Source organism: Anopheles merus, chromosome 2L (genome assembly GCF_017562075.2).
Source record: "Anopheles merus strain MAF chromosome 2L, AmerM5.1, whole genome shotgun sequence".
In the NCBI taxonomy this organism is placed as follows: Eukaryota; Metazoa; Arthropoda; class Insecta; order Diptera; family Culicidae; genus Anopheles; species Anopheles merus.
The window spans coordinates 46,996,708-47,024,030 of NC_054083.1; the positions used below are offsets into that span (position 1 = coordinate 46,996,708).

The 27,323-nt window shown below is 43.3% G+C and overlaps 6 protein-coding genes across 7 annotated transcripts; 1 reads left to right on the plus strand and 5 right to left on the minus strand.

Annotated features, from left to right (window-relative positions):
• Positions 1-778: 778 nt before the first annotated feature.
• LOC121593161 (nose resistant to fluoxetine protein 6-like) lies at positions 779-4,539 on the minus strand. Its single transcript, XM_041915295.1, has 12 exons — positions 4,290-4,539; positions 3,703-3,857; positions 3,489-3,635; positions 3,244-3,406; positions 2,755-2,886; positions 2,497-2,690; positions 2,244-2,416; positions 1,998-2,166; positions 1,738-1,931; positions 1,181-1,661; positions 996-1,110; positions 779-933 (listed from the first exon to the last, which is right to left on the minus strand). The coding sequence occupies exons 1-12, from the start codon at positions 4,363-4,365 to the stop codon at positions 836-838; spliced, it is 2,097 nt and encodes a 698-aa protein (XP_041771229.1). The 5' UTR covers positions 4,366-4,539; the 3' UTR covers positions 779-835.
• A 798-nt stretch (positions 4,540-5,337) lies between these two features.
• On the minus strand, positions 5,338-8,829 carry LOC121593169 (nose resistant to fluoxetine protein 6-like). Its single transcript, XM_041915309.1, has 12 exons — positions 8,567-8,829; positions 7,980-8,134; positions 7,766-7,912; positions 7,531-7,693; positions 7,332-7,463; positions 7,076-7,269; positions 6,825-6,997; positions 6,587-6,755; positions 6,325-6,518; positions 5,768-6,248; positions 5,583-5,697; positions 5,338-5,517 (listed from the first exon to the last, which is right to left on the minus strand). The coding sequence occupies exons 1-12, from the start codon at positions 8,640-8,642 to the stop codon at positions 5,411-5,413; spliced, it is 2,106 nt and encodes a 701-aa protein (XP_041771243.1). The 5' UTR covers positions 8,643-8,829; the 3' UTR covers positions 5,338-5,410.
• Positions 8,830-9,874: 1,045 nt separating this feature from the next.
• LOC121592360 (nose resistant to fluoxetine protein 6-like) lies at positions 9,875-13,075 on the minus strand. Its single transcript, XM_041913761.1, has 12 exons — positions 12,991-13,075; positions 12,467-12,621; positions 12,253-12,399; positions 12,018-12,180; positions 11,818-11,949; positions 11,560-11,753; positions 11,299-11,471; positions 11,061-11,229; positions 10,800-10,993; positions 10,242-10,722; positions 10,064-10,178; positions 9,875-9,999 (listed from the first exon to the last, which is right to left on the minus strand). The coding sequence occupies exons 1-12, from the start codon at positions 13,064-13,066 to the stop codon at positions 9,875-9,877; spliced, it is 2,124 nt and encodes a 707-aa protein (XP_041769695.1). The 5' UTR covers positions 13,067-13,075.
• A 1,690-nt stretch (positions 13,076-14,765) lies between these two features.
• Positions 14,766-18,116, minus strand: LOC121592828 (nose resistant to fluoxetine protein 6-like). The gene is made up of 12 exons (XM_041914651.1): positions 17,939-18,116; positions 17,370-17,524; positions 17,156-17,302; positions 16,920-17,082; positions 16,721-16,852; positions 16,465-16,658; positions 16,207-16,379; positions 15,970-16,138; positions 15,710-15,903; positions 15,160-15,640; positions 14,974-15,088; positions 14,766-14,897 (listed from the first exon to the last, which is right to left on the minus strand). Exons 1-12 carry the CDS (start codon positions 18,012-18,014, stop codon positions 14,812-14,814), a joined length of 2,085 nt encoding a protein of 694 aa, XP_041770585.1. The 5' UTR covers positions 18,015-18,116; the 3' UTR covers positions 14,766-14,811.
• Positions 18,117-18,432: 316 nt separating this feature from the next.
• LOC121592990 (regulator of hypoxia-inducible factor 1-like) lies at positions 18,433-21,815 on the minus strand. Its single transcript, XM_041914994.1, has 8 exons — positions 21,544-21,815; positions 21,306-21,449; positions 20,360-20,528; positions 20,176-20,268; positions 19,370-20,096; positions 19,149-19,299; positions 18,901-19,087; positions 18,433-18,818 (listed from the first exon to the last, which is right to left on the minus strand). Exons 1-8 carry the CDS (start codon positions 21,739-21,741, stop codon positions 18,532-18,534), a joined length of 1,956 nt encoding a protein of 651 aa, XP_041770928.1. The 5' UTR covers positions 21,742-21,815; the 3' UTR covers positions 18,433-18,531.
• A 1,968-nt stretch (positions 21,816-23,783) lies between these two features.
• On the plus strand, positions 23,784-27,121 carry LOC121594371. 2 transcript variants are annotated; one of them, XM_041917547.1, is made up of 8 exons: positions 23,784-23,956; positions 24,212-24,350; positions 24,431-25,261; positions 25,331-25,660; positions 25,757-25,836; positions 25,902-26,371; positions 26,436-26,569; positions 26,636-27,121. In XM_041917547.1, the coding sequence occupies exons 3-8, from the start codon at positions 24,509-24,511 to the stop codon at positions 26,753-26,755; spliced, it is 1,887 nt and encodes a 628-aa protein (XP_041773481.1). In that variant the 5' UTR covers positions 23,784-23,956; positions 24,212-24,350; positions 24,431-24,508; the 3' UTR covers positions 26,756-27,121. The 2 variants fall into 2 exon arrangements, with proteins under 2 accessions (XP_041773481.1, XP_041773482.1); XM_041917548.1 differs by lacking the exons at positions 23,784-23,956; positions 26,636-27,121 and having other exon boundaries at positions 24,177-24,350; positions 26,533-26,569.
• Positions 27,122-27,323: the final 202 nt, after the last annotated feature.

Here is a 27,323-nt window from a genome sequence, read left to right on the forward strand (position 1 = left end):
TGTTTGATAACGAACAGAGATCGTCGCTGCTAGTCGCATAATCGGATACGAACAGAACGTTAGTAGAGTTAAGTGTAAGAGCAAATTTCAATAAATTGTAATTATTATTCATCCCGCACGCGTTCATACCCAATAAAGCTCATTCACGTCACTGAAGTTCGCTCCACAAATGCGGACATAGAAGAATAGGATTGATTATTTACAGCTAAGAATTGACCTTTGTGGCGTGTTCTATCACTGAGTCAGCATGGTGCGTAGGAGCTCACTCAAGCCCGGCATAACGGCAACCCATAGGATCCGGATGATATTGTTTACGGAAAAAACACCAGAACCAGTTTTCCCACCGTACGAATATTTTTGCAACATAAGAAAGAACTACACAAAAACAAAATTCCCCGTTCGATTCGGTTTCAGCGGAAAGGTTCGTCGTGTGTCGCTACGCTCAAGTCTTTCGGTTCGGTTTCGGCGCGCCGCTCTGCTATGGATTTTATTGCTGCACTCGCACACATTTTGCGTGAAACGAACCAATCGGGGATACTTGATGCCCGTGACGTCAAACGAAAAGACGGAGCGGGGTGAAAGTTACGATGTTTATCGGGACAGTTTTCTTTCGTGGTTATGTTGATGTTTTGGTTTTAAAAATCTCCTACCATGGGTATGATCTTGTTTTTTTTTTTTTGGTTTAAAAAATGCAAAGAGAACGGGTTATTGATGATTCACACTAAGAATGATTTATTTTTATCTAAATGATGCACTTTAAATAAGTGTTGCTACTTGGACGATCGTTTGAATTGTTTCTGATGAATATGAGATTTACAAAATGTACTCATGTCGCTTATAGTTCACTTTGCTTCCCAGCAAGGCTTGTGTTGATTAGCGTTTGGTTGGTACCATTGATGACAGTCTCTAGATCTGCGTGGTTCGACTTTTGCTCTGTGGGAGACGCATTCAACAAAAAACAAAGTAAAAATAAACAAATAACATCTTCCTCTTACCTTTGAAGCTTCCAAAGAGATGATTCTGCAGCGCAGTAGTGGGGAGCTCAATGAGCAGACAAAGCACCAATGCCATCAGGAGGGACATAACCGTTGCTCCAAACACCAGAGAAAGCTGTAAGTGCAAAGTGATCGACAGTAACTATCAACATGATCTCATTCGCCCGCCTGTCCGTCTACTTTACCGTCAGTAAGTCACTGTAATGAGCCGGTGCACGTACACTGGCAAATATGAACCGCATCACAAACGGATGCACCAGGAACACACCGTACGTCAATCTTCCCAGTGGTTCAAAGAAAGGATAGTTAAGCATACGCTTCACCACACCGTTCACACCGTAAATGCAGCCAAGAATCACGATCCATGCACCGATGCCGTACAGATTCTTCGACACGACAAAGTACGCAGCCATCCAGACCGATGGCGTGGGGAAGTCATTCACGTAGAACATGTAGGACGGCAGCCAAGAGAGGGGAACGATCACGATAGTAAGATGCCACACGATGCTAAATGCTTTACTTTGGGCTAGATTGATCGACCGTTTCTGCAGCTCGCAGTAGACAAGACCTGTCAGCACGCCTTGGATGTAATTGCCGAAGTTGATGTGCGTCGGGATGTATGCGTGCAGGTAGTACTTGTCGTACCAAAGAAGGTATCGTTGAGCTCTGCGATTGTGGAAGGAGTTAACAGATAGTTTGAGTGGTTAGTTTCACCCACTAGCGCATTTAAAGATCATCTTACTCTAAGGTAATGAGGTACGTTCCCTCAAGCTTTTGGTAGTAGATGAAGAGCGCGGGAATGACGTAGCCTGCAAGTAGCACCAATCCCAGTATGGGGACCTTTGCACGGGGGATCTTTACGATCGTAACAAGCATAATCAGTGCAATGATGAATATTTGAAACTCGGTACCAAGGTACCATGCCTGCTGGACACACTGAAAAAGAGGAAGAATTTTTAGAGAAGGGACAAAACGAGCTTTTTTCCACACAAACAAGCTTACTGGCTCGTCCGCATGTACGTAGTTGTTGATGTACAGTAGGTTCGTCCACCAGTTCCGGCGGCAGAATGTTTGTTCGGTTTCGGCGCCCCAGCGCCACAGTGGCCCAGTTTGCAGCTTCAGCAGCCACGTGGCATGAAGCAATATCACGAACGCATACACCGATGTTAATCTATAAGTAAAATGAAGGTATGAATATATATATTGAACTATAATATATATATTGAAAATAATAAAATTTCTTTTCACCTGACGTAGCGATAGAGGATCGCGAATGGAACGTAAAGAAAGCTGACTTTTCCGTTCCGCTTCTCGGCAAAGCTGCAAAACTGTATCGCCAACAGTGTGCCACTCATCGCAAGAAACGTTTGAGTGATCTGCGCACCGTTAGTGAGAATCATGCTGCCCACGTTGTGCATTATCTTGCATAAACAAAAGCGCAAATCATCACAAGGGACTCTGAGTTTTTTTTTAATAAATTTTATTTTATTTTCATACTTACTCTCTCATGCTTTTCCGAATCAGTAGTCGGTGTAACGACTAGCAGTAGGGAGGCATGACCAAAAATTACCAGTACTATTGTGAGAAATCGGAACGCATGGAAGAAGCGCAGCTTTTGGTTTAGTTCGTCGCGCGATCGCGACGTTAGCCGGTACCAGTTGCGTTGAATAGAGAAGGAAACCCAAACCATTTTGCCTTTGAAAGAAAAGAGTGAAATATAAGTTTAAAAAGAAAAAAGATCTTTAGGGAAATAACATACGTTTGCTGTCCAACGGTTGTCTGTAGTGGTCGGAGGTTCGTTTGTAGTTGATCGAGCTATCGTACCAGGAGGAAACGGTCACAAAGCATACAAGTGCGCATAGAACGAGGAGGAAGCACATATCGAGTGCATCTGTAATTTGATTAATTAAGGTATTTAAATAAAATGATATTGAACACTGTAACGGCCGAGCACACCACTGTGGTGTGATGCAGTGTTTTAATTCACGCAGGTTATTGTATTATACATTTTTAATTATTTCACGGCATTTTTACTGCTATATGTTACAGTTTCGACCTACCCAAATTTCTCAGAACAGAATATAACAGGCGAACACACAGAATAAAAAAGAAACTATCAAAGCGAAGCACCATTAAGACGAATTTTTAGAACAATAGTTAGGCTGTCTACGGCATTAGCTACGGTGAAGAAACGGAAGCGAATAGTGCGGCCGTCAAAGTGTGAAGAGTTATTTGAACACTGCATTACCTACGACAACCTCATCGGTGGATTTATCGCACGATAGTATCTCGGTATAGGCGACCAAACCGTACGTATCGTTAAGCTCTTTGTTGACGCAAATTTCCACGACATCTTGATAGACTTTCTGGTATGTAGAAATGTCTTCCAGTATGCCATCATCGAGTTTGTACTGCAGAAAACATAGCGTAAAGAGGAAATTAAATCCAATTCTATCATTTATTTTTCAATCCTCCGGAACATCTTCATCATACCCGAACATCTATCGGGAATGGCTCCTCCGTTAATGCATTTCTTTCCGCTGGAGAGAGCTTCTCAATCGCCTTTTGACACCTTTTGATGCAAACACCCCATTTGAGCACTTGATGGTTGTAGTGGCGCTTATAGTCGCTGGAAAACTCCTAAAAGGGAGGTAGTAGAAGGGCCTTAGCTTGGATTGAAAACAGGTCTTCAAGAGTACGACAATACCTCAATCAGCTTCCAAAGCTCAGACCGATTATTGGGCTTCAGAACGACGGACAAACCACAGTACACGCCCGGAGGATCGTCCGGTCCGGGAGATTCGAGACATTCGTCGTAATCATCCATCCGCCAGAGTTTCGGCATACGGTGATACTGTGATTCTGTGTAGAATGTGAAATTTAAGTTGATTTTTTGTTTATCAACAGGATAGACATACTAACAGATAGTCACAATGGAGAGCAATCGATGTTATAAGTGAAAGTAATCGAAATGGAGTAATATCGAAAGTGAAAGGAGCAAAAAACATGTTTCTTTACTGTCTTGGTACTTTCATTCAGTTCAAGGTTAATCTTCGAGACGAGGTTGACTTTGCGCAGACTTTTGTTTGGACAAAATATTAAAACATTACCAGGCTATGAGAACATACATGGAAATTACATATAAATGCTAGAATATTCTCTCAAGTGTTTGAAAAATGTTTTCTCTAAACTATTACTTCTCGAAACACAATTTATGCAAAGTCAGAGAGCTTTGCTTCATCACGAAACCACCAAACATCACTTAATAAGATTACATCTCACTCTAAAACTCACTCTCTATAAATTCTCCATTGATCAGCACTACGAGCGAGCCACAGAGCAAACCCAAAAGCCAAAGAAGATTCCCCATTTTCGCGATCTTAACTCAACCCCACAGCACAACACAATTTGGTTTAAACTAAGCTCGTGATCCAACTCAGTGCGACACTTTCAACGGTGTTACGTCTTCGGGTGGTTCGTAATATAATGAATAAACACACGAATTTTATCACTACACCTATCCGGATACTGGACTGTTACATTCGTGTCCTACTCGCTTGACCGCCTATTCGAAAGTGTCCTGATGATCACTCTTTAAAGCCGAACGGACTCGCGATCCCAGGCGCTCAACTCCTGAGTTACCACTAAAGGTGTCTTCGACTCGTCATAACATTGTATAACTGTACAATCGTTGGCAAAAGTAAGGATCAGCGTTATTTGTAACGCCTGTTCATCTCAAAATCCAAGTAGCATTTTTGATGAAAGCATTTTTTTAATCTTCCTCGATGGGGTAATTGATAATCTATTATTTCTCAATATTTATTATGATCTCATCATTGATAGAGAATAACAAAAATATTGAATTATTGTAAAACTATTTTCAATAATAGCAAATAACAACTATAATAACCCATAACACATAATTATCGTTTAAAGTTTTTAAAATTATCATCCCACAATTATTTAAAAAAGCATAAAATGTAATAATAATAAAATCTAAAAAAATAGATCTCTTTCAAGTAATTTATTGAATTCATTAAAAAATATTATATATTTTTTTTCCAAATTTTAATTAAATTTAAATGTATTGTAACATTTTAATTTTAAATTGTAACATTTTTCCGAATACGGAGCATATTTTGTTTGTTAAGCTACTGTTGCGTGATAAGGTAACATACCTAATTACCGTTTATTAGTTTATTCAAAATGTTTAAAAATATTCTATCATGCATATTTATTTCGGTTTTATAAATGCAAAGAAAGCGGGTTATTGATGATTCACACTCAAAATGATTTATTGGCACTCGAAATAGTGAAGCAAAAACACAATGCGTCATTTTAATTAATTTTTCCAATTAATTAATTGGACGATTTAATCAATTATTTTCTATGGATATGAGACATACAAAAAATACTCATGCCGCGTACAGTTTACCCTTTTTCTCCTCATGGCCTGTGTTTATTAGCGATTGATTGGTACCATTGGTGACAGTCTCTGGATCCACGTGGTTCGACTTTTGCTCTATGGGAAACACAATAAACAATGTACAATCAGTGACAATAAATAAACATATGTATTCCAGCTACCTTTAAAGCTTCCAAAGAAATGATTCTGCAGCGCTGTAGTGGGGAGCTCAATGAGCAGACAAAGCACCAATGCCATCAGGTAGGACATAACAGTTGCTCCAAACACCAGAGAAAGCTGTAAGTGCAAAGTGATCGATAGTAAGCATCAAACAGATCTCCTTCGCCCTCCTGCCCGTCCACTTTACCGTCAGTAAGTCACTGTAATGAGCCGGTGCCCGTACACTGGCAAACATGAAGCGCATTACGAACGGATGTACTAGGAACGCACCGTACGTCAATCTTCCCAGTGGTTCAAAGAACGGATAGTTAAGCATACGCTTCACCACACCGTTCACACCGTAAATGCAGCCCAGAATGATGATTCCTATACCGAAGCCGTACAGATTTTTTGTCATGATAAAATACGCAGCCATCCAGATCGATGGCGTGGGGAAGTCATTCACGTAGAACATGTAGGACGGCAGCCATGAAAGGGGTAGGATCACGATGGTGAGATGCCACACGGTGCTAAATGCTTTACTTTGCGCCAGATTGATCGACCGTTTCTGCAGCTCGCAGTAGACAAGACCCGTCAGCACGCCTTGGATGTAATTGCCGAAGTTGATGTGCGTCGGAATGTATGCGTGCAGGTAGTACTTGTCGTACCAAAGAAGGTATCGTTGAGCTCTGCGATTGTGGAAGGAGTTAACAGATAGTTTGAGTGGTTAGTTTCACCCACTAGCGCATTTAAAGATCATCTTACTCTAAGGTAATGAGGTACGTTCCCTCAAGCTTGTGGTAGTAGATGAAGAGCGCGGGAATGACGTAGCCTGCAAGTAGCACCAATCCCAGTATAAGGACCTTTGCACGGGGGATCTTTACGATCGTAACCAGCACGATCAGTGCTATGATGAATATTTGAAACTCGGCACCAAGGTACCATGCCTGCTGGACACACTGAAAAAGAGGAAGAACTTTTAGAGAGGAAACGAAACGAGTTTTTTGCTAGTCTACGATAGTCTTACTGGCTCGTCCGCATGTACGTAGTTGTTGATGTACAGTAGGTTCGTCCACCAGTTCCGACGGCAGAAAATTTGCTCCGTTTTGGCAATCCAGCTCCACAGTGGGCCAGTTTGCAGCTTCAACAGCCACGTGGCATGAAGCAACATCACGAACGCATACACCGGAGTTAATCTGTGTGTTAAATTATATTATGAACTACATATTTAAAAAATAGCTAATTTAATAATATTGTGTTCTCACCTGACGTAACGATAAAGGATCGCGAATGGAACGTAAAGAAAGCTGACTTTTCCCTTCCGTTTCTCGGCAAAGCTGCAAAATTTTATACCCAACAGTACACCACTCATGCCGAGAAACGTTTGTGTGATCTGTCCACCGTTTGTGAGTATCATGCTGCCTACGTTGTGCATTATCTGGCATAAATGAAAGCGCAATAGTGTCATAAGAGGATGCAAGTTTTTTTTTTAATTTTATTTTATTTTCATACTTACTCTCTCCAGTTTCTCCGAATTGGTGGTCGGTGTAACGGAAAGCAGCATAGAGAAATGGCCAAAAATTATCAGTACTATTGTGAGAAATCGGAACGCCTGGAAGAAGCGTAGCTTTTGGTTTAGTTCGTCGCGCGATCGCGACGTTAGCCGGTACCAGTTGCGTTGAATAGAGAAGGACACCCAAACCATTTTGCCTTTGGAGAAAGAGTGAAATATAAGTTTAAAAAGAAGAATGAGCTTTGCGGGAATAGCGTACGTTTGCTGTCCAACGGTTGTCTGTAGTGGTCGGAGGTTCGTTTGTAGTTGATCAAGCTATCGTACCAGGAGGAAACGGTCACAAAGGATACGAGCGCGCATAGAACGATGAGGAAGGACATATCGAGTGCATCTGTAATGTGATTGATAAACTTGTTGTAAATAAAATGATTTTAAGGATTTTTTAAACGCTATCTTACCTATAACCACCTCATCGGTGGATTTGTCACACGAAAGTATCTCGGTATGAGCGACCAAACCGTACGTATCGTTAAGCTCCTTGTTGACGCAAATTTCCACGACATCTTGATAGGCCTCTCGGTACGTAGGAATGTCTTTCAGTATGCCATCATTGAATTTATACTGCAGAAAATATAGTGTAAAGAGGAAATTAAATTCAATCCAATCATTTCCATCGCAACATCTTCATCATACTCGAACATCAATCGGGAATGGCTCCACCGTTAGTGCATTTCTTTCCGCTGGAGAGAGCTTCTCAATCGCCTTTTGACACCTTCTAATACAGACACCTCGCTTCAGCACTTGATGATTATAGTGGCGCTTATAGTCGCTGGAAAACTCCTGAAAGGAAAGCAAAAGGATATCATTAGCTACGATTGAAAACAGGTCTTCACGAATACGACAATACCTCAATCAGCTTCCAAAGCTCAGACCGATTATTGGGCTTCAGAACGACGGACAAGCCACAGTACACGCCCGGAGGATCGTCCGGTTCGGGAGATTCGAGACATTCGTCGTAATCATCCATCTGCCACAGTTTCGGCATACGGTGATACTGTGATTCTGTGTAGAATGTGAAATTTAAGTTGATTTTTTGTTTATCAGCAGGATAGACATACTAACAGATGGTCACAATGGAGAGCAATCGATGTTGTAAGTGAAAGTAATGGAAATGGAGTAATATCGAAAGTGAAAGGAGCAAAAAACATGTTTCTTTACTGTCTTGGTACTTTCATTCAGTTCAAGGTTAATCTTCGAGACGAGGTTGACTTTGCGCAGACTTTTGTTTGGACAAAATATTAAAACAGTACCAGGCTATGAGGACATACATGGAAATTAAATATAAATGCTTAAATATTCTCTCAAATGTTTGAATAACGTTTTCTCTAATTTATAACTTCTCGAAACACAATTCATACAAAGTCAGAGAGCTTTGCTTCATCACGAAACCACCAAACACGACTTAATAAGATTGCATCTCACTTTAAAACTCACTCTCTATAAATTCTCCATTGATCAGCACTACGAGTGAGCCACAAAGCAAACCCAAAAACCAAAGAAGATTTCCCATTTTCGCGATCTTAACTCAACGCCACAGCACAACACAATTTGGTTTAAACTAAGCTCGTTATCCAATTCAGTGTGACACTTTCAACGGTGTTACGTCTTCGTGTGGTTCGTAATATAATGAATAAACACACGCGTTTTATCACAACAACTATCCGGATACTGTATTGCTACATTCGTGTCCTACTCGCTTGACCGCTTTTTGGAAAGTGTCCTGAGTCTCCTGACGATCACTCTTTAAAGCCGAACACATTCGCGATCCCAGGCGCTCAACTCCTGAGTTACCACTAAGGGTGCCTTCAACTTTCCCGTTGCATCAAGCCGTATAACCGAAACTGAACTAACATAATCCGGACAGATTTAAGAGATCGCAGGTCTCTCAAAAATGAGGATCAACTCTCTAGGTTATGGTAGCGTTACGCGTAACGCGTAGCGCCTGTTGATCTCAACTCACAAGCAGCATGTGTTTATCGGCGTCGATTGACGGATTGATAGAAAATGATGTCTAATATTCATTATTTTCATATGAGTAGTCTCTAAAATTCTCTGATGATGGATATGTTTTTATTTTGAAATTAACAATGCAAAGAAGGGATTATTGATGATTCACAATAAGAATGCTTTAGTTTGAATCCAAAACAGGGAAATAAAAACAAAGTTTATCGTTCAATTGAATGTTGCTAATTGGACGATTTATTTAATTATTTTGGATTTTTAACCTACAAAATGCACTCATGCCCTGTGCTGCAAAATGTCACTGTCAATGACATAAACAATTCTGACTGAAACAAAATCCATATCAGCGTCACGTACTCAATTGTGATAATCATTAAGCTACGCTTGTCAGTCAGAGTATCGCGTTGGACTAAAGAATTCACATGTCGTGTTCAGCATGTCATGACGCACTTTTATTGACTATCAGCAATGAGCATTAAACTACCACGAATATGGTCATTGCTTTCGTGGGTGAAAACCTCGTGATACTCATGACATTTTGCAGCACTGCTCATACCACTTATAGTACACTTTTCTTCTATAGCACAGTTTTCTTTCGTGGTTATGTTGATGTTTTGGTTTTAAAAATCATACATGGTTATGTTCTTGTTTTGATCTTAACAATGCAATAAATTCGGATTATTGATGATTCACACTAGAAATGTATTATTTTTATCCAACACATACAAGATAAAAACTACATATTGATGCATCTTAAACAAATGTTACTGATTGGACAATTTATTTAATTGTTTCTGGCGAATAAGAGATCTTTTCACTTTTCTTCCCCACAAAACCAGGGTTTAATAGCGTTTGGTTGGTACCATTGGTGCCACTTTCTGCATCCACGGGGCTCGATTTTTGCTCTATGGGAAACACAATAAACAAAACAAATTCATTGACAATAAACAAATAACATCTTCCTCTTACCTTTGAAGCTTCCAAAGAGATGATTCTGTAGCGCAGTAGTGAGGAGCTCAATGAGCAGACAAAGCACCAATGCCATCAGGTAGGACATAACCGTCGCCCCAAACACCAGAGAAAGCTGTAAGTGATCGATAGTAACTATCAACATGACCTCCTTCGCCAGCCTACCCGTCTGCTTTACCGCCAGTAAGTCACTGTAGTGAACCGGTGTCCGTACACTGAAAAACATGAGGCGCATCACGGAGAAATGCACCAGGTAAGCACCGTACGTCAATCTTCCCAGTGGTTCAAAGAACGGATAGTTAAGCATACGCTTCACCACACCGTTCACACCGTAAATGCAGCCCAGAATCACGATCCATGCACCGATGCCGTACAGATTCTTCGACACGACAAAGCACGCAGCCATCCAGACCGATGGCGTGGGGAAGTCATTCACGTAGAACATGTAGGACGGCAGCATGGAGAGGAAAACGATCGCGAAGGTAAGATGCCACACGATGCTAAATGCTTTACTTTGGGCTAGATTGATCGACCGCTTCTGCAGCTCGCAGTAGACAAGACCCGTCAGGACGCCCTGGATGTAGTTGCCGAAGTTGATGTGCGTCGGGATGTATGCGTGCAGGTATAACTTGTCGTACCAAAGAAGGTATCGTTGAGCTCTGCGTTGTGGAAGGAGTTGATAAATGGCTTTAGTTGAAAGCTTGGTATGGTTACCGACATTAAAAGATCATCTTACTCTAAGGTGACAACGAACGTTCCCTCAAGCTTTTGGTAGTAAATGAAGAGCGCGGGAATAATGTAGGCCGCAATTAGCACCAATCCCAGTATGGGGACCTTTGCACGGGGGATCTTTACGATCGTAGTCAGCACGATCATCGCGATGATGAATATTTGAAACTCGACACCAAGGTACCAACCTTGCTGGACACACTAGAGAAGGAGGAAGGAATTTTCAAGAAGGCACAAAACGAGCTTTTTTCCACACAAACAAGCTTACTGGCTCATCCGCATGTACGTAGTTGTTGATGTACAGTAGGTTCGTCCACCAGTTCTGGCGGCAGAATGTTTGCTCCGTTTCGGCGCCCCAGCGCCACAGTGGGCCAGTTTGCAGCTTCAACAGCCACGTGGCATGAAGCAATATCACGAACGCATACACCGGTGTTAATCTGTAAGTTAAATGAAGGTATGAACGAAACTATAATATATATATTGAAAATAATAAAATTTCTTCTCACCTGACGTAGCGATAGAGGATCGCGAATGGAACGTAAAGAAAGCTGACTTTTCCCTTCCGCTTCTCGACAAAGCTGCAAAACTGTATCGTCAACAGTGTGCCACTCATCGCAAGAAACGTTTGTGTGTACTGCACACCGTTTGTGAGAATCATGCTGCCCACGTTGTGCATCATCTTGCATAAACAAAAGCGTAAAAGCGTCGCAAGAGTGCTATTAGTTTTTATTTATTTATTTATTTATTCTTTTTTTTTCAATACTTACTCTTTCGAGCTTTTCCGAATCAGTGGTCGGTGTGAAAGAAAGCAGCATGGAGACATGGCCAACAATTACCAACCATAATGTGAGAAATCGGAACGCCTGGAAGAAGCGTAACTTTTGGTTTAGTTCGTCGCGCGATCGCGACGTTAGCCGGTACCAGTTGCGTTGAATAGAGAAGGACACCCAAACCATGTTGCCTTTGAAAGAAAAGAGTGAAATATAAGTTTAAAAAGAAAAAAGATCTTTAGGGAAATAACATACGTTTGCTGTCCAACGGTTGTCTGTAGTGGTCGGAGGTTCGTTTGTAGTTGATCGAGCTATCGTACCAGGAGGAAACGGTCACAAAGGATACAAGCGCGCATAGAACGATGAGGAAGGACATATCGAGTGCATCTGTAGTTTGATTGTTAAAGTTGTTGTACATAAAATGATTTTAAGGATTGTTTTAAACGCTATCTTACCTATAACCACCTCATCGGTGGATTTGTCACACGAAAGTATCTCGGTATGACCAACCAAACCGTACGTATCGTTAAGCTCCTTGTTGACGCAAATTTCCACGACATCTTGATAGGCCGCTCGGTACGTAGGAATGTCTTTCAGTATGCCATCATTGAATTTATACTGCAAAAAACATAGTGTAAAGAGGAAATTACATCCAAACGTATCATTTTAACCGCAACATCTTCATCATACCCGAACATCAATCGGGAATGGCTCCACCGTCAGTGCATTTCTTTCCGCTGGTGAGAGCTTCTCAATCGCCTTTGTACACCTTCTAATACAGACACCTCGCTTCAGCACTTGATGATTATAGTGGCGCTTATAATCGCTGGAAAACTCCTAAAAGAGAGGTAGTAGAAGGGCATTAGCTTGGATTGTAAAATGATCTTCAAGAGCACGACAATACCTCAATCAACTTCCAAAGCTCAGACCGATTATTGGGCTTCAGAACGACGGACAAACCACAGTACACGCCCGGAGCTTCGTCCGATCCTGGTGACTCGAGACATTCGTCGTAATCATCCATCTGCCAGAGTTTCGGCATACGGTGATACTGTGATTCTGTGTAGCATATGAAATTTAAGTTGATTATTTGTTTATCAGCAGGATGGTTACACGAATATACGGTTGCAATCGAGATTAATCGATGTTGTAAGTGAAAGTTATGGAAATGGAGCATAATCGAAAGTGAAAGGAGCAAAAAACATGTTGCTTTACTGTCGTGGTACTTTCATTCAGTTCAAGGTTAATCTTCGTGATGAGGTTGACTTTGCGCAAATTTTTGTTTGGACAAAATGATAAATGTTTGAATAACGTTTTCTCTAATTTATAACTTCTCGAAACACAATTCATACAAAGTCAGAGAGCTTTGCTTCATCACGAAACCACCAAACACGACTTAATAAGATTGCATCTCACTTTAAAACTCACTCTCTATAAATTCTCCATTGATCAGCACTACGAGTGAGCCACAAAGCAAACCCAAAAACCAAAGAAGATTTCCCATTTTCGCGATCTTAACTCTACTCCACAGCACAACACAATTTGGTTTAAACTAAGCTCGTTATCCAATTCAGTGTGACACTTTCAACGGTGTTACGTCTTCGGGTGGTTCGTAATATAATGGATCACTACACACGCGTTTTATCACAACAACTATCCGGATACTGTATTGCTACATTCGTGTCCTACTCGCTTGACCGCTTTTTGGAAAGTGTCCTGAGTCTCCTGACGTTCACTCTTTAAAGCCGAACACATTCGCGATCCCAGGCGCTCAACTCCTGAGCTACCACTAAGGGTGCCTTCAACTTTCCCGTCGCAACAAACCGTATAACCGAAACTGAACTAACATAATAGAGTTAGAGAGTCTAACTCTAACGTGTACAGTTAAAGTTCCTGCTTGTCAGATTATTTCACGGGCCTCTGTGGAGTCCCTCTAGGTAGCGTTCTCAACCCCCTTCTTTTCCTTTTCTTTGTGAATTAATGGAACTGCGTACTCCCTCCCGATGGCTGTCTGCTGTACGCCGACGACGTCAAGATTTTCCTCCCTGTGTCCTCGTCTTCTGGCTGTGGCAATCTCCAAACCGTACTGAATTCCTTCTCTGTTTGGTGTAACAACAATGGCCTTCATCTTTGTCCTAATAAGCGTTGCGTTATTTCGTTTACCAGATCTGCGTTGATTCCGTTCAGTTACTCCCTATGTGATACTGTCATACGTCGAGTATAGTCGGTAAAAGATCTGGGTGTGTGGCTGGACGAGAAGCTGTCCTTTAATACACATGTTGACCATGTCATCAACAAGGCCAACAAGTCATTGGGACTCATTATAAGACTCGCTTCCGAAATCCGCGATCCCCTATGCTTGAAGTCACTGTACTGCTGCTGGGTCCGACCTATCCTGGAATACGTCCGGGCTCGACAGCGATGGCCAGGCTGGAGAGTGTCCAGCATAAGTTCACTCATGTAGCTGTTCGACGCTTCCTTCCCGTTTCTCATCAATCCCTTCCTTCATATCCTATCCGCTGTCGCCTTCTTGGGTTACTCCCCATCGAAGAAAGACATTCCCACATACGTGCAAGTTTCATCTCAGCTCTCCTGTTAAATGAACTTGACGTCCCATCCCTCTCATCCGCCATTCCTCTCTATGCGCCCTCCCGTCGCCTTCGTGACAGACCTCCCCTATCCATCCCATCCCGCCAGATCTGCTACGGTTCGTACGATCTTTTTCTCCGAGCTCTATCGGCTTTCAAAAACTTCTATCACTTATTTGACTTCAATGTCTCAGTGTACCGTTTCCGTTCATGTTTTCGTGATTTTTCTAGCATTAGGAACATACTTTGTGAAGCCACTATGGCAGACAATTTACAATAATAACATAATAAAATAGATAATCTGGACAGATTTAAAAGGTCGCAGGTTTCTCAGCGCGTAGCGCTTGTTGATCTCAAATCTCAAGCAGCATTTGTTAATCGTCATCGATTAGCAAATTGATAGACAATGATGTCTTAATATTCATTCTTTTCATATGAGTAATCTCTAAAAATCTCTGATGATGGTTATGTTTTTATTTCGAAAAAAAACAATGCAAAGAAAGGATTATTGATGATTCACAATAAGAATGCTTTATTTTGAATCCAAAACAGGGAAATAAAAACAAAGTTCATCATTTAATTGAATGTTCCTAATTGGACATATTTAATGGATTTATTTAATTATTTAGGATTTTGAACCTACAAAATGCACTCATGTCGCTTATAGTTCACTTTTCTTCCCCTCAAAGCCTGGGTTGATGTTACCATTGGTGACAGTTTCTGGATCCACATGGTTCGACTTTTGCTCTATGGGAGACGCAATAAACAATGTACAATCAGTAAATATAAATACACAATAAATAAACATATGTATTCCAGCTACCTTTAAAGCTTCCAAAGAGATGATTCTGTAGCGCAGTAGTGGGTAACTCAACGAGCAGACAAAGCACCAATGCCATCAGGCAGGACATAACCGTTGCTCCAAACACCAGAGAAAGCTGTAAGTGCAAAGTGATGTGACAGTAAATATCAACCTGATCTCATTCGCCCGCTTGTCCGTCTACTTTACCGTCAGTAAGTCACTGTAGTGAACCGGTCCCCGTACACTAACAAACATGTAGCGCATAACGAACGGATGCACCAGGTACGCACCGTACGACAACCGGCCAAGCGGTTCAAAGAACGGATAGTTAAGCATACGCTTCACCACTCCGTTCATACCGTAAATGCAGCCAAGAATCACGATCCCTACACCGATGCCGTACAGATTCTTCGACACGACAAAGTACGCAGCCATCCAGACCGATGGCGTGGGGAAGTTATTCACGTAGAACATGTAGGACGGCAGCATGGAGAGTGGAATGATCGCGAAGGTAAGATACCACACGGCGCGAAATGCTTTACTTTGCGCCAGATTGATCGACCGTTTCTGAAGCTCGTTGTAGATAACGCCCGTCAGGACGCCCTGGATGTAGTTGCCGAAGTTGATGTGCGTCGGGATGTATGCGTGCAGGTAGAACTTGTCATACCAAAGGATATAGCGTTGTGCTCTGCGTTGTGGAAGGAGTTGACATATAGTTTGAATTGTAAGTTGCCCCGACATTTAATAAATATCTTACTCTAAGGTGACAACGAACGTTCCCTCAAGCTTTTGATAGTAAATGAAGAGCGCGGGAATAATGTAGGCCGCAATTAGCACCAATCCCAGTATGGGGACCTTTGCACGGGGGATCTTTACGATCGTAACCAGCACGATCAGTGCTATGATGAATATTTGAAACTCGGCACCAAGGTACCAACCTTGCTGGACACACTGAAAAATTAGGTGAACTATTAGTAAGGGAACGAAACGAGCTTTTTTCCACACAAACAAGCTTACTGGCTCGTCCGCATGTACGTAGTTGTTGATGTACAGTAGGTTAGTCCACCAGTTCCGGCGGCAGAATGTTTGTTCGGTTTCGGCGCCCCAGCGCCACAGTGGCCCAGTTTGCAGCTTCAACAGCCACGTGGCATGAAGCAATATCACGAACGCATACACCGGTGTTAATCTGAAAGGTTTTGGATAATATGTACAAAAATATAATAATTTATCTTTAATAATAAAACGTCTCCTTACCTGACGTAACGATAGAGGATCGCGAATGGAACGTAAAGAAAGCTGACTTTTCCCTTCCGCTTCTCGGCAAAGCTGCAAAACTGTATCGCCAACAGTGCACCACTCATGCCGAGAAACGTTTGCGTGATCTGCACACCGTTCGTGAGAATCATGCTGCCCACGTTGTGCATCATCTTGCATAAACAAAGGCGCAAAAGCGTTACAAGGGGGTATTCTACTACAAGTTTATTTTTAGGACATTTTATTTAATTTACTTACTCTTTCGAGCTTCTCCGAATGGGTGGTCGGTGTGACGGCAAGTAGCAGAGCGGCATGACCAAAAATTACTAGCGACATGGTGAGAAAGCGGAACGCCTGGAAGAAGCGTAGCTTTTGGTTTAATTCGTCGCGCGATCGCGACGTTAGCCGGTACCAGTTGCGTTGAATAGAGAAGGACACCCAAACCATTTTGCCTTTGGAGAAAGAGTGAAATATCAGTTTAAAAAGAAAACAGAGCTTTAGGGAAATAACATACGTTTGCTGTCCAACGGTTGTCTGTAGTGGTCAGAGGTTCGTTTGTAGTTGATCGAGCTATCGTACCAGGAGGAAACGGTCACAAAGCATAGGAGCGCGCATAGAACGATGAGGAAGGACATATCGAGTGCATCTGTAATGTGATTGATAAACTTGTTGTACATAAAATGATTTTAAGGATTTTTTAAACGCTATCTTACCAATGACAAGCTCATCGGTGGATTTGTCACACGATAGTATCTCGGTATGAGCGACCAAGCCGTACGTATCGTTAAGCTCCTTATTGACGCAAATTTCCACGACATCTTGATAGGCCGCTCGGTAAGTAGGAATGTCTTTCAGTATGCCATCATTGAATTTATACTGCAAAAAAACATAGTGTAAAGAGGAAATTACATCCAAACGTATCATTTTAACCGCAACATCTTCATCGTACTCGAACATCAATCGGGAATGGCTCCACCGTTAGTGCATTTCTTTCCGCTGGTGAGAGCTTCTCAATCGCCTTTTGACACCTTCTAATACAGACACCTCGCTTCAGCACTTGATGATTATAGTGGCGCTTATAGTCGCTGGAAAACTCCTAAAAGGGAGGTAGTAGAAGGGCATTAGCTTGGATTGAAAACAGGTCTTCAAGAGTACGACAATACCTCAATCAGCTTCCAAAGCTCAGACCGATTGTTGGGCTTCAGTACGACGGACACACTACAATACACGCCCGTAGGTTCGTCCGGTCCGGGTGATTCGAGACATTCGTCGTAATCATCCATCTGCCAGAGTTTCGGCATGCGGTGATACTGTGACACTGGGTAGAAGGTGAAATGTGAGTTGGTTTTTTGTTTATCAGCAGGAAGGTCGCGCCAAGCAAAAGCCGCAATGGAGAGCAATTAATGTCGTAATGGAATCAGTTAAAGGAGCAAAAAACAAGTGGTTTTACTGTGGCAGTATGATGCGAGAAACACTTTTCTGCGGTTCAAGGTTAATCTTTGTGGGGAGGTCAGCCACACTTACAATTTTTTGAACTTAATTTAACGTAACACAATATGAAGATGTGTTCTTGTATAAAATGAAATTGCTTTAATATTCCTTAAACTGTTTAATTCATCATTTCACTCAACTTTGATTCCTCTCAACACTATTTAACAAAGCCAGTTAGCTTTGCTCCATCACAGCATAAAAAATGACGCTAAATAAATTCACATCTCAGTACAAAACTCACTCTCGATAAATTCTCCATTGCTTAATACTACGAGCGAGCCACAGAGCAAACCCAAAAGCCATAGAAGATCCCCCATTTCATCGATCTTTTATCTTCACTCTACCACCTCTAAGCACCAACACAACCTGGCTTTAAACCTAAGCCCCTTATCCAACTCAGTGCGACACTTTCAACTGTACAGCCGAAACTAAACTAACACAAATTCGGGCAGCTTCAAACGCTTAAGAGTGAAGTGTTCTGGTAAGTTTTTTTTTTTGGCATCAACCAAATAAGACCTCACAAATTGTCCTTCCACGTGCTGCGTTTGCCGCAAGGCCCGTAAGCAGTAAAGTTGTTGTCACCTGCAATGTCGTCATGAAGGCATCTGAAACCATTCGCTTATGTACGACAGCGTCCGGTATGAGGATAAGAGAAAAAATCTACTCACATGTTGCTAGTATTACATTTGTCATCAGTTGAAACAATTTTACAAAACAATCTAAATAAAGCACAACCAAGCGGTCTATTGTCATGATTCCTGCTACTTAAAAATCACATTTTCCATTTTAAAAACAACCCCACCCAATACTACAAAGCTTATCCCAGTTTAGTTATTACTTCTGCTTTGCTTTTACCCTTACAGGGCACACTCGGCTTATGTACGGTTTAATCAGCTGTATCATGGGCTGCTCAATCGCCAGAAACACGACCAGCCCACCGGCAAAGGCTACCCCCGTCACAATGTACACCCAAGCTATAAACTTTTGCACGTTGATCACACTGTTAAAGTTTTCGCGCAACAGCAAAAACCGCATCACCACATCGTGCAGTACGTACGCACTGTAGGTAAGCTTGCCGAGTGTGGTCAGCAGTTTGGAGCTGAGAATGCTACGCAAAGTGCCTACAGTGAGAGAAAGAGTGAGAGAGAGAGGGAAGAGAGAGATGAGGAGCTTCTCATTAAACCGTGTAACAAAAGAGCTTACCAGGAGGTTTGTCGATGGAGCGCAGAAAGCACACAGCCACAAAGATACCGATTATGTTTCGGTAAAGTGCACTGTACAGCGATACCCAGAGGTTAGGTTTCGGGACGTCGATCACGTACCAGAGGAAGGAAGACACCGTCACGGCGACCAGTACCGGTGTTACGTATGCATTGATCATTCGATAGAGCTACAAAGGAGAGATTAGTGCTGCTATCTGTGATCGTTTGCTGAGCACATCTAATGCTTACCCAAAACCGTTGAAGCTGCAGCTTGTAGTTCTTCGTGCGATGGTACAGATACCCGGCAATGACTCCGTACAGATAGCAGCCAGTGTTCGCATAGCTTGGTAGATAAATGCGCCGTATCCATGGCTCGTACATGGTCAGGAACTTGGCTTCACTGTAAGAAAACAAAAAGAGAGTGAAATTCATCTCTTTCTAAACACATCGATCGCGATCTCCCATCTTACCTCAGCTTACCCGGCAGCACAGGGTGCAACTTATGCTGGTGCGTTATATACCCGGGCACAGCAAACGACACTACCACTCCGACCAAAAACACGGCCCCAACACTCTTGGGCCTCCGGTGCACCAGCACCAGCACACCCATCGCCATTAGAAACAGCTGCAAATCAGCCGCCAAGTACCAGGTGTGCATCAAACAAAGCTCCTTTGGCCACAGAAAATTATTCACAAACAACACATTGGTCCACCAATTCTGACGGCAAATGGCATTCTCTGCCGTAAACAGCCGAAACCCGTTCACATTCACATCGAACCGTACGTTCACGCTAACGGAGAACAGTAGAAAGAACGCATAGACGGGCACCAGGCGCACCAGCCGGTTGAGAATCTTGTTGCCGGCGTAGCGCGCATCGATCGGGCCGCGGTCGGCATCGCGCAGAAAGTTAACGCTCAGCAGATAGCCACCGATCGTGAAGAAGATCTGCACCAGGTACGCGTTCGAGGAGAGGTAGATGCGCATCGGCACATTGTTCGCCAGGTCCTCCAGCTCGCTGTAGTTTTGGGCCGGGGCAACGCTCGCGATCAGAAAGCTGTGCAGCACAATCACCAGATGGTTGACGAGCACGCGCAGCCCATCGATGTACAGCAGATCGCGGTGCAGAGGCGAGTCGGCATCGGCCCGCAAGCGCATCCAATTGCGGCGCACGGAGAAAGCGGAGACGATTGCATTTTCTGTCCGATGAGATGAGGGTCGGTTTTATTGTGATCAGGAATTGTAAACGTGATCTTGGAAGGTGTGATGTCGCCTTACCTTGGTTAACGCGACAAACGTCCAGCAGCGTGGTGAGGATGAGCGTACCGACAAGCGTCCCCGAGACGGCAAGAAACATCACCTCCAGTGCATCTGTGTTCGAAGCGGGAGAAACAACAAAAGGGAATGATCAACAACAGCCAACAAGCCGGTAGAGAGTGTTCGGGCGTCTGTGTGTACACACCGTACGGGCGGGCCGTTCGTTTGGGCTTGGGTCGACAGTACTCGAGGGCCGTGTAACCGGTAATGTTGTAACGCGTGCGCAGCCGCTGATTTACGCACACATTCACCAGCGTTTCGTAGCGCCGCTTATCGGCCGGCATCGTGGGAAACAGCTCATTCGGAATTAGGAACTGAACAAGTGGCAGTGGGAGAAGGAATTAAACAATTTAACAAGATTTGTAGTTCACGGGCAATTAGGGGCTCCAGGGCTGAGTGCATTTGTGAAAGATTGAGGGGAAATTAATGCTAAAATGCTTGAATGGACGGTCGTAAATGTACATGGCTCTCACGTTGTGTGGTCGGGAACAGCCGTGAAAGTTCTAAACGCTGAGACTACTGAGCAGCTTTCGTTTCGTAGATTGCTGTCGCGTGATAACTTTAGATAACATACCTAACAGGCGTCTATTAGATTATACAAGCTACTTTAAGAATGTAGATGTGTGTGGAGTATTGCAAATTACTCGAAATGTTCCATTTTAACATTGTAAACTCACTAGTTGCCCGATTACAGGGCTGGGTAATATTATGTCCGGGAGTTTCTAATAACTCCAGAGTGTGTACAAAGGTTTTTTTAAGACTATAACTTTTTCTGAACCATAGCCGATCATGGAACTGATCTCGAACCCATACAGCTTTTGGAATTGCTCCTAAATCTACATTTGTAGTTCAATTCTTGTTCCACAACTATTACTGATCCGCTATCAATGCGGCAAGCATACCTAAAATCCTATCTTACCGGTCTTGGAACTGACATTGACCTCGTACAGGTTACGCTATTGTTCCCTACCGGTTCCATACCGGTCCTGGAGCTCATTCCTGATGTAAACCTAAACGTAAACCTTCATATTCTTCACTATTTCGGTTACCTAGCAACTAGCAGCACACTTTCGCACGCATGGCATACTTACAGTAAAATTCACAGGAATTTCTGGCTGGAAGAGTGTCTTCCTGGTGGCTGCACTTAAGCGTTTCACTTCCTGCTCACAGTCCCGCAAACAGATACCCAGCTCGAGATACTGCGCCCGATGCTTGTGGACAATTCGATCCGTGCTCTAAACATTGATAAGATACCGGGTAAGTCACGAGTCCAGAATCTTCCTCAAACCACAGAATCCTCGGAAACACTTTCACCAACGCTAAACTTACCTCCGTCTGTGGCACTACGAATCCGGCCGGAAACTGATCGACACGGAGTATGGTGCGGGCATAGCAGTACACCGATGCGGTCGCTTCACACCGTTCAAAATCATCGTAAAGAAAGATGGACGGAACGGAATGCGGCTGCTGGGGATGGGCGAAAGTGATGCTGGTGAATAGTAGCAGCGCTACGAGCACTGAATCCATCACACCAAGCAGGATCGATCGATCTCTTCAAAGGATTCCCGGTTGCGGTAAGGGAAGAGCGAGCCTGCTCTACGAAAGTGCTACCGATGAACTGATCGGTCAGATCCCGAGCGAGCTAGGTACAAGCTGACGTGCCCCTAGGTGTGCCTCGCTCCAGGTACGAGGAGGAGGTACATCGATCAATTTACAATGTTAATCGTAATGCCGTGCAGCATTCTTACTAGTGTGAGTACACATCATCTGTTTGCCTTCCCTGCCCGTGGCGCAGGCGATCGGAGCTAATGGCTGTAAAGCTCATTGATCGCTTGCCTCTCTCAATTACTACGCCACGATCGGCGTGCTACGCTCTCTCACAGATTCGAACGTGGTTGCGCGTTGTCGCACTGGTGGTAACCATGACACCGAGAATATGGTTATGGCTACGCGTGGTAATTATAAGCGTACCGCCATGCGATTCGAAAAGTGTCAAAAGCGAGCAAGGATATCTGGTCCATGTCGCGGAGGAACTTATCATTACATCTAATGCATGGGTGTTGGGGGCGATAAAAGAGCTGTGTTCTTATTGAATTACTCTTCGATTGAATGAAGGTGGCAATGAAGAAAATCATAGAAAAGTAAGAGGTAAGTAAAAAGTTGGTTAACAACTGCACGACCAAACACAGTGATGCGCCACTTGCGAACAATTGTCGCATTAAACAAGCAATCTCATTTTTAAGGGAGAGCAATCCAAAGACGACGACGACGGCATCGCCGTACGTGACACGTGCTGGCGTGAGCCAAGGGTCAGCAAGGTAATGCCTTCACCTTACACGCTCGCACTTAACCTTCGTCTCCGTCTCCGCCGGTGTGCGCTTGCGCGGTGGGCTTAGAATCTCGATTCTGTCTCGAGTGACTATAGTCTGTGTGTGAGCGTGGCAGAAGGCGCTAGTGAAAGAAACAAACATTAAATCAAACAATTTTATAGCTTGCGTGTGACGCAGGAAAGCTTGTGAAATCGTGAACATATGCTCGCATGGGGCGGGATTGTTGCTGATTTTAATGCGATAATAAGCTCGCTAGAAATGTATGGAGAAATCGTTCTGCCAGCTTGCCGGCAAATGTAAGTGAATTAATTCAAACAAACAAACTGGTGGCAGAATGCTTAGCGCACTAGCAAGACGGTGGAATGCAATCAAACTAGTTGTTGGTATTAGAACGCTGTTCTGTATGCATAACTAATATGTTAGGCAGATGTGTCAACACGCAGTGGAAGAGGAAAATGCAATTGCCAATGGTACTGATACAGGTTACAGATACAGATAATGATTTATTTCAAATATAATTTATCATAGTTTGCTACCGTTTTCCTTTCTTTCAAAGCATGCAAAAGAGTCATTGAATAATTTCAAATTTCATATCATTTAGGCTTAACTTAACTTAACTGTTTTTTTTTTCATAAACATTTTTTTTATTGGTTTATCCAAGGGGAGCATACAGAGAAACTTATACTAAACCTTTACCGATCGTGAAATATTTTGGAACTGAATATTAACCCATAGCGGTACTGGGACTGGCCCTGAGTCCCTGCCGATCCCGGAACTGAGACAGAAACTGTAATGATGCACTTAAGCATTTAAGGAGTAGATACTGAACCTACATTGGACCAGGTATTTAACGTTGAACGGCGCAACAGCTGATATGAATGCGGTTCTGAAACTGATCCCGAATCCAAAAACACAAAAAAGGCCCAAATCTTTTAAACATAAATCCCAAATTCTATAACACATAATGTGAGGTTCATGGTGCTGCTGGTCGTGGAACTGGTTCTGAACTATGATCATGGCACCGATACTGAGCTCATACCGGCCGAGGAACTGAATTCTAACCAACAACATTCCCGGAACTGTTCGTAAACCCATACCTGCTCTGGAACGGATATCCTGAAACCCATATCGATCCTATAACTGATTCTGAAACGTCCATATCGTTCCTGGAACTGATAGAGTACCTAAACTTGGAACAGCTTTCAAAACTCTTATCGGTTCTGAAACAGTTCCTTTTTTGTATTTTAGTTCAACAACTGTACCTGTCAAAGCCATGGAACGGATCACAATCCTGCCCCAATACAGCAACTGTTACAGTGCCTACTCTGATGACTAACGCTAACAGAATGAAATTTCAATCAGTCGACAGGCGAAGTGCACTTTATTTCAACAAATTAGCACACTATTTCGAGGTACAGCATTTTGTGATATGCCTTAAATTTATTAGCGGCAACATTTTGCGAAATTATTAATATGATGCACGAAAAAAAAAACAACAACCATTTCAAGTACCATTACTTGAACTCATTTAATTTTTAATTGGACACACTCTGTCCCTATTCCACGCCGTTGCCTTTAATGTCCCTTACTTGCTTTCCGTATTTTAATCAAAGCAGGAACTTTATTTCCAACGCATTATACAAACAAAAACAAAACTGTCGCCATAGGAAACGGTGCATTCAAATGTGACCCACGCTCGCCGCGGACCATCCGCAAGTCACCCATCAAAAGACGACACTAACCTCCCGAACCGAAAGCAACCACAGCGAGTGCGGCACACAAAAAAATCAATAAGCATCATAACTTGTAAGTCTTCCAGCCACAAACCGGCGTGACATACTATGAACCAGCTGAATCCGACCTAACTGATAATTATTTGCTTCCAGCGCGGTCTGATACGGTACGGTGTGCCGGAGAGCCGGGTCGTCGGTCAGCATCAGTGTGCTCCGAACGCTTCCAGCTGTATGATGAGTTGTCAGCGAGCAACAGTCTTGGTGGTGGTGTTACAAGTAGTTCTTACCCGGTTAGTGCATTCTACGCCATCGGTAGAACAGAATGAGCTGCCGGCACTGTACGAGCTGGAGGATTGGCGCGAGTGTGAGATAGCCCCAGAGCAAGACTGGTACTGTGTGGTGCGTGTGCTACTCACAGGGGAGGATGCAGTGCAGTGCGCGCAAGTGAATGATGTGAAACGCTTCCGTAGGACACTACTCGATCGAGGCGTCTGTTTGTCACACGCCCAAAGGACTGTGGAAGTTGAAACAATGCCAGTGAGTGTGAAATTTCCCTCCAAATGCTGGAATGTGTCCGATCGTTACCGGCTCAACCGATCGTACTTCCCGCCGGCGATGCACCCGGATGTACGGACGGAGCTGGCAGTTAGTGAGCTGATTAATAGCTGGCTAATAGCTCGCTATCCCCACCTACGGGCGTACAGTGCGATAGAATACTGCCTGAAAAGTGATCCAAAACCAGTGTACGAGCAAGCGTTAGGCGTTACGCTTGCTGTAACGCTTGTGCTTGCTGCTGTGCTGGTGCTAAACGCACGCCGTTGGAGCTTACCGGAGTGTTCGCCTGCAAAGTCAACCCCACCGATCAGGCAGATCGTGCTGTTCGATCTGTACAAATGCTTCGGTGCGGTTGGTGTGGTTCTGGCACACTGCTGCCTGTTCGGGCCCTTTCTAATGCCGATGAAAAACATTGACCTGCTGGAGAAGGTGAGACGAAGTGCTGACACACAACGCTAGCTTCATTTCATTCATTCAAACTGCTCCCTCTGATCACAGGTAATTGCACATCCGTATGCAAAATTCTGGCGCCTCGTCTGTCCCTTTCTCATGCTGGCGTTCTTCGTGATGAGCTCGATGCTGCTGACGGTCAAGCTATTGCACGGTGACCCATCGAAACGACCCACGCTCGGTGCGATCATTTGCCACCGCCTGATAAGACTGATGCCCGTGAATCTGCTCATGATCGCGTTCGGTGCGCTCGTGTACGATCGCTTCGCCGGCGGTGGGCCCCTCCTTTCGCGCCAGCTGATCGTGGAGCAGGGCTTTTGCCGATCGTACTGGTGGATGAACGTGCTGTTCATTTCGAACTTCAACATGCAACGGCCGGTAAAATGACCTTAACGCTCGTGTGCGCGCTGGCGAGCGCGCGTATGTAGTTGTGAGATGTTTGCGATCTCTTGTTGTGTTGTTGTTCATTTACAGTGCCTGCCCGACTCGTGGTACGTTAGTGCGGATATGCAGCTGTACGTTGTGATCGCACTAGCACTTCGCATTATGTTTAGGTAGTTTTTTAGTAGATCGAAATCAGAATGATCATAAATTAACATAAAACAAAATCCATTTTCAGATTTCCAAAGCACAACGGTGCAATTCTTGCACTCCTAACGGTGTGTTCCTTTCTCGGACCATTTCTTACCATCTTTTACACTGACTTCGACCCGGTAGGACCTTCCAGCCTGCATGAAATGCGTTTCTTCCTGCTCGGCAGCCGCTTTATGTCGCAGCTTTACACACCCTTCTACAACAACCTTTCCTGGAGCGTAGCCGGCTTAATGGCTGGGATCGTGTACGATCGCTATCAGCGCATTGGTGACAGCGCTGTGAAGAAGCAGACGCAGCTGTTACGCTACATCACTCTTACCATAAAGATATCGTTCGTAATGCTCGTCGCAATGATATACGCGACGATCGTTGCCTCGAACGAAGAATCGCACGGAAGCTCGCGATGGTGGTTAGCGTTCTGCTATTCAGCGTACAAACTCGCCGGAGCGTGCTTTATTAGTGCTTCATTTTTGCGCATTTCACTCACAGAAAGAGGTATGATTGAAAACGTAATTTAAGGGTACTTTTATATTTGAATTAAATTTTAACTTTATTTTAGCGACCAATTTCAACATTCCCCGGGTGGTGCGCATTGGTACAACGCTCTACTATTGCGTTTACTTTACTCATTTCCCAATCATGCGCATCGTTTATAGTAGCGCAGTAGAGACAATCATCACGCCATGGTTTTTGGTAAAAAGAATAATATGGTATGCTATGAAAGCAGCAGCCAAAAACTAATTCAATTTTGTATTTTAGATTCGGAAAGCGGTCAAGGTGTTTGGAATTACGTACATACTGTCCGTTGTACTACATTACACCTATGAAAATACGGCAATCAAGTGGCTGCAGTGGATATTCTTTGGTAGGAAACGATGACTGACTGCATTCTCCAGGCACAAGCGGAAACTAGCTTGCGAGTCGTTAAAGAACACATTTTTTTTTTTTAGAATTCTAAAGACATATCAAATGAATGTGATTGTAGAGAGAAAAGGGCTTAAAAAAAGGACTTATAGTAGTAAAACACTTTAAAAGAAATATATTGTTCTGCTGTTATGAGCAAAACAGCAAACGTGACCAAAAGCTATAATACAATATGTCGACTAAATAGCTTTCTGTGGGATTTAGTGCAGTGCTTAACCAATTTAACAGTTGGGAAATTAAACAGATGGGTAATAGTATATGCGACGATAACATATTGGGCGATATTTTAAATGTATGGTTGTTATTCTATACAAGATCGTTTATTTCAAGATAAAATAAACTATTATTTACATGTTTTATTTATATATTTTACGGTGTTTTAAATGTGATATTGAACCAGAACATTAAACAAATTAGAGTGTTCACAATGTGTTTTGAATGCTTCCAAAACAGAGATAAGGAGAGAGAGAGAGAGAAAGAGAGAGAGAGAAAGAGAGAGAGAGAGAGAGAGAGAGAGAAACAG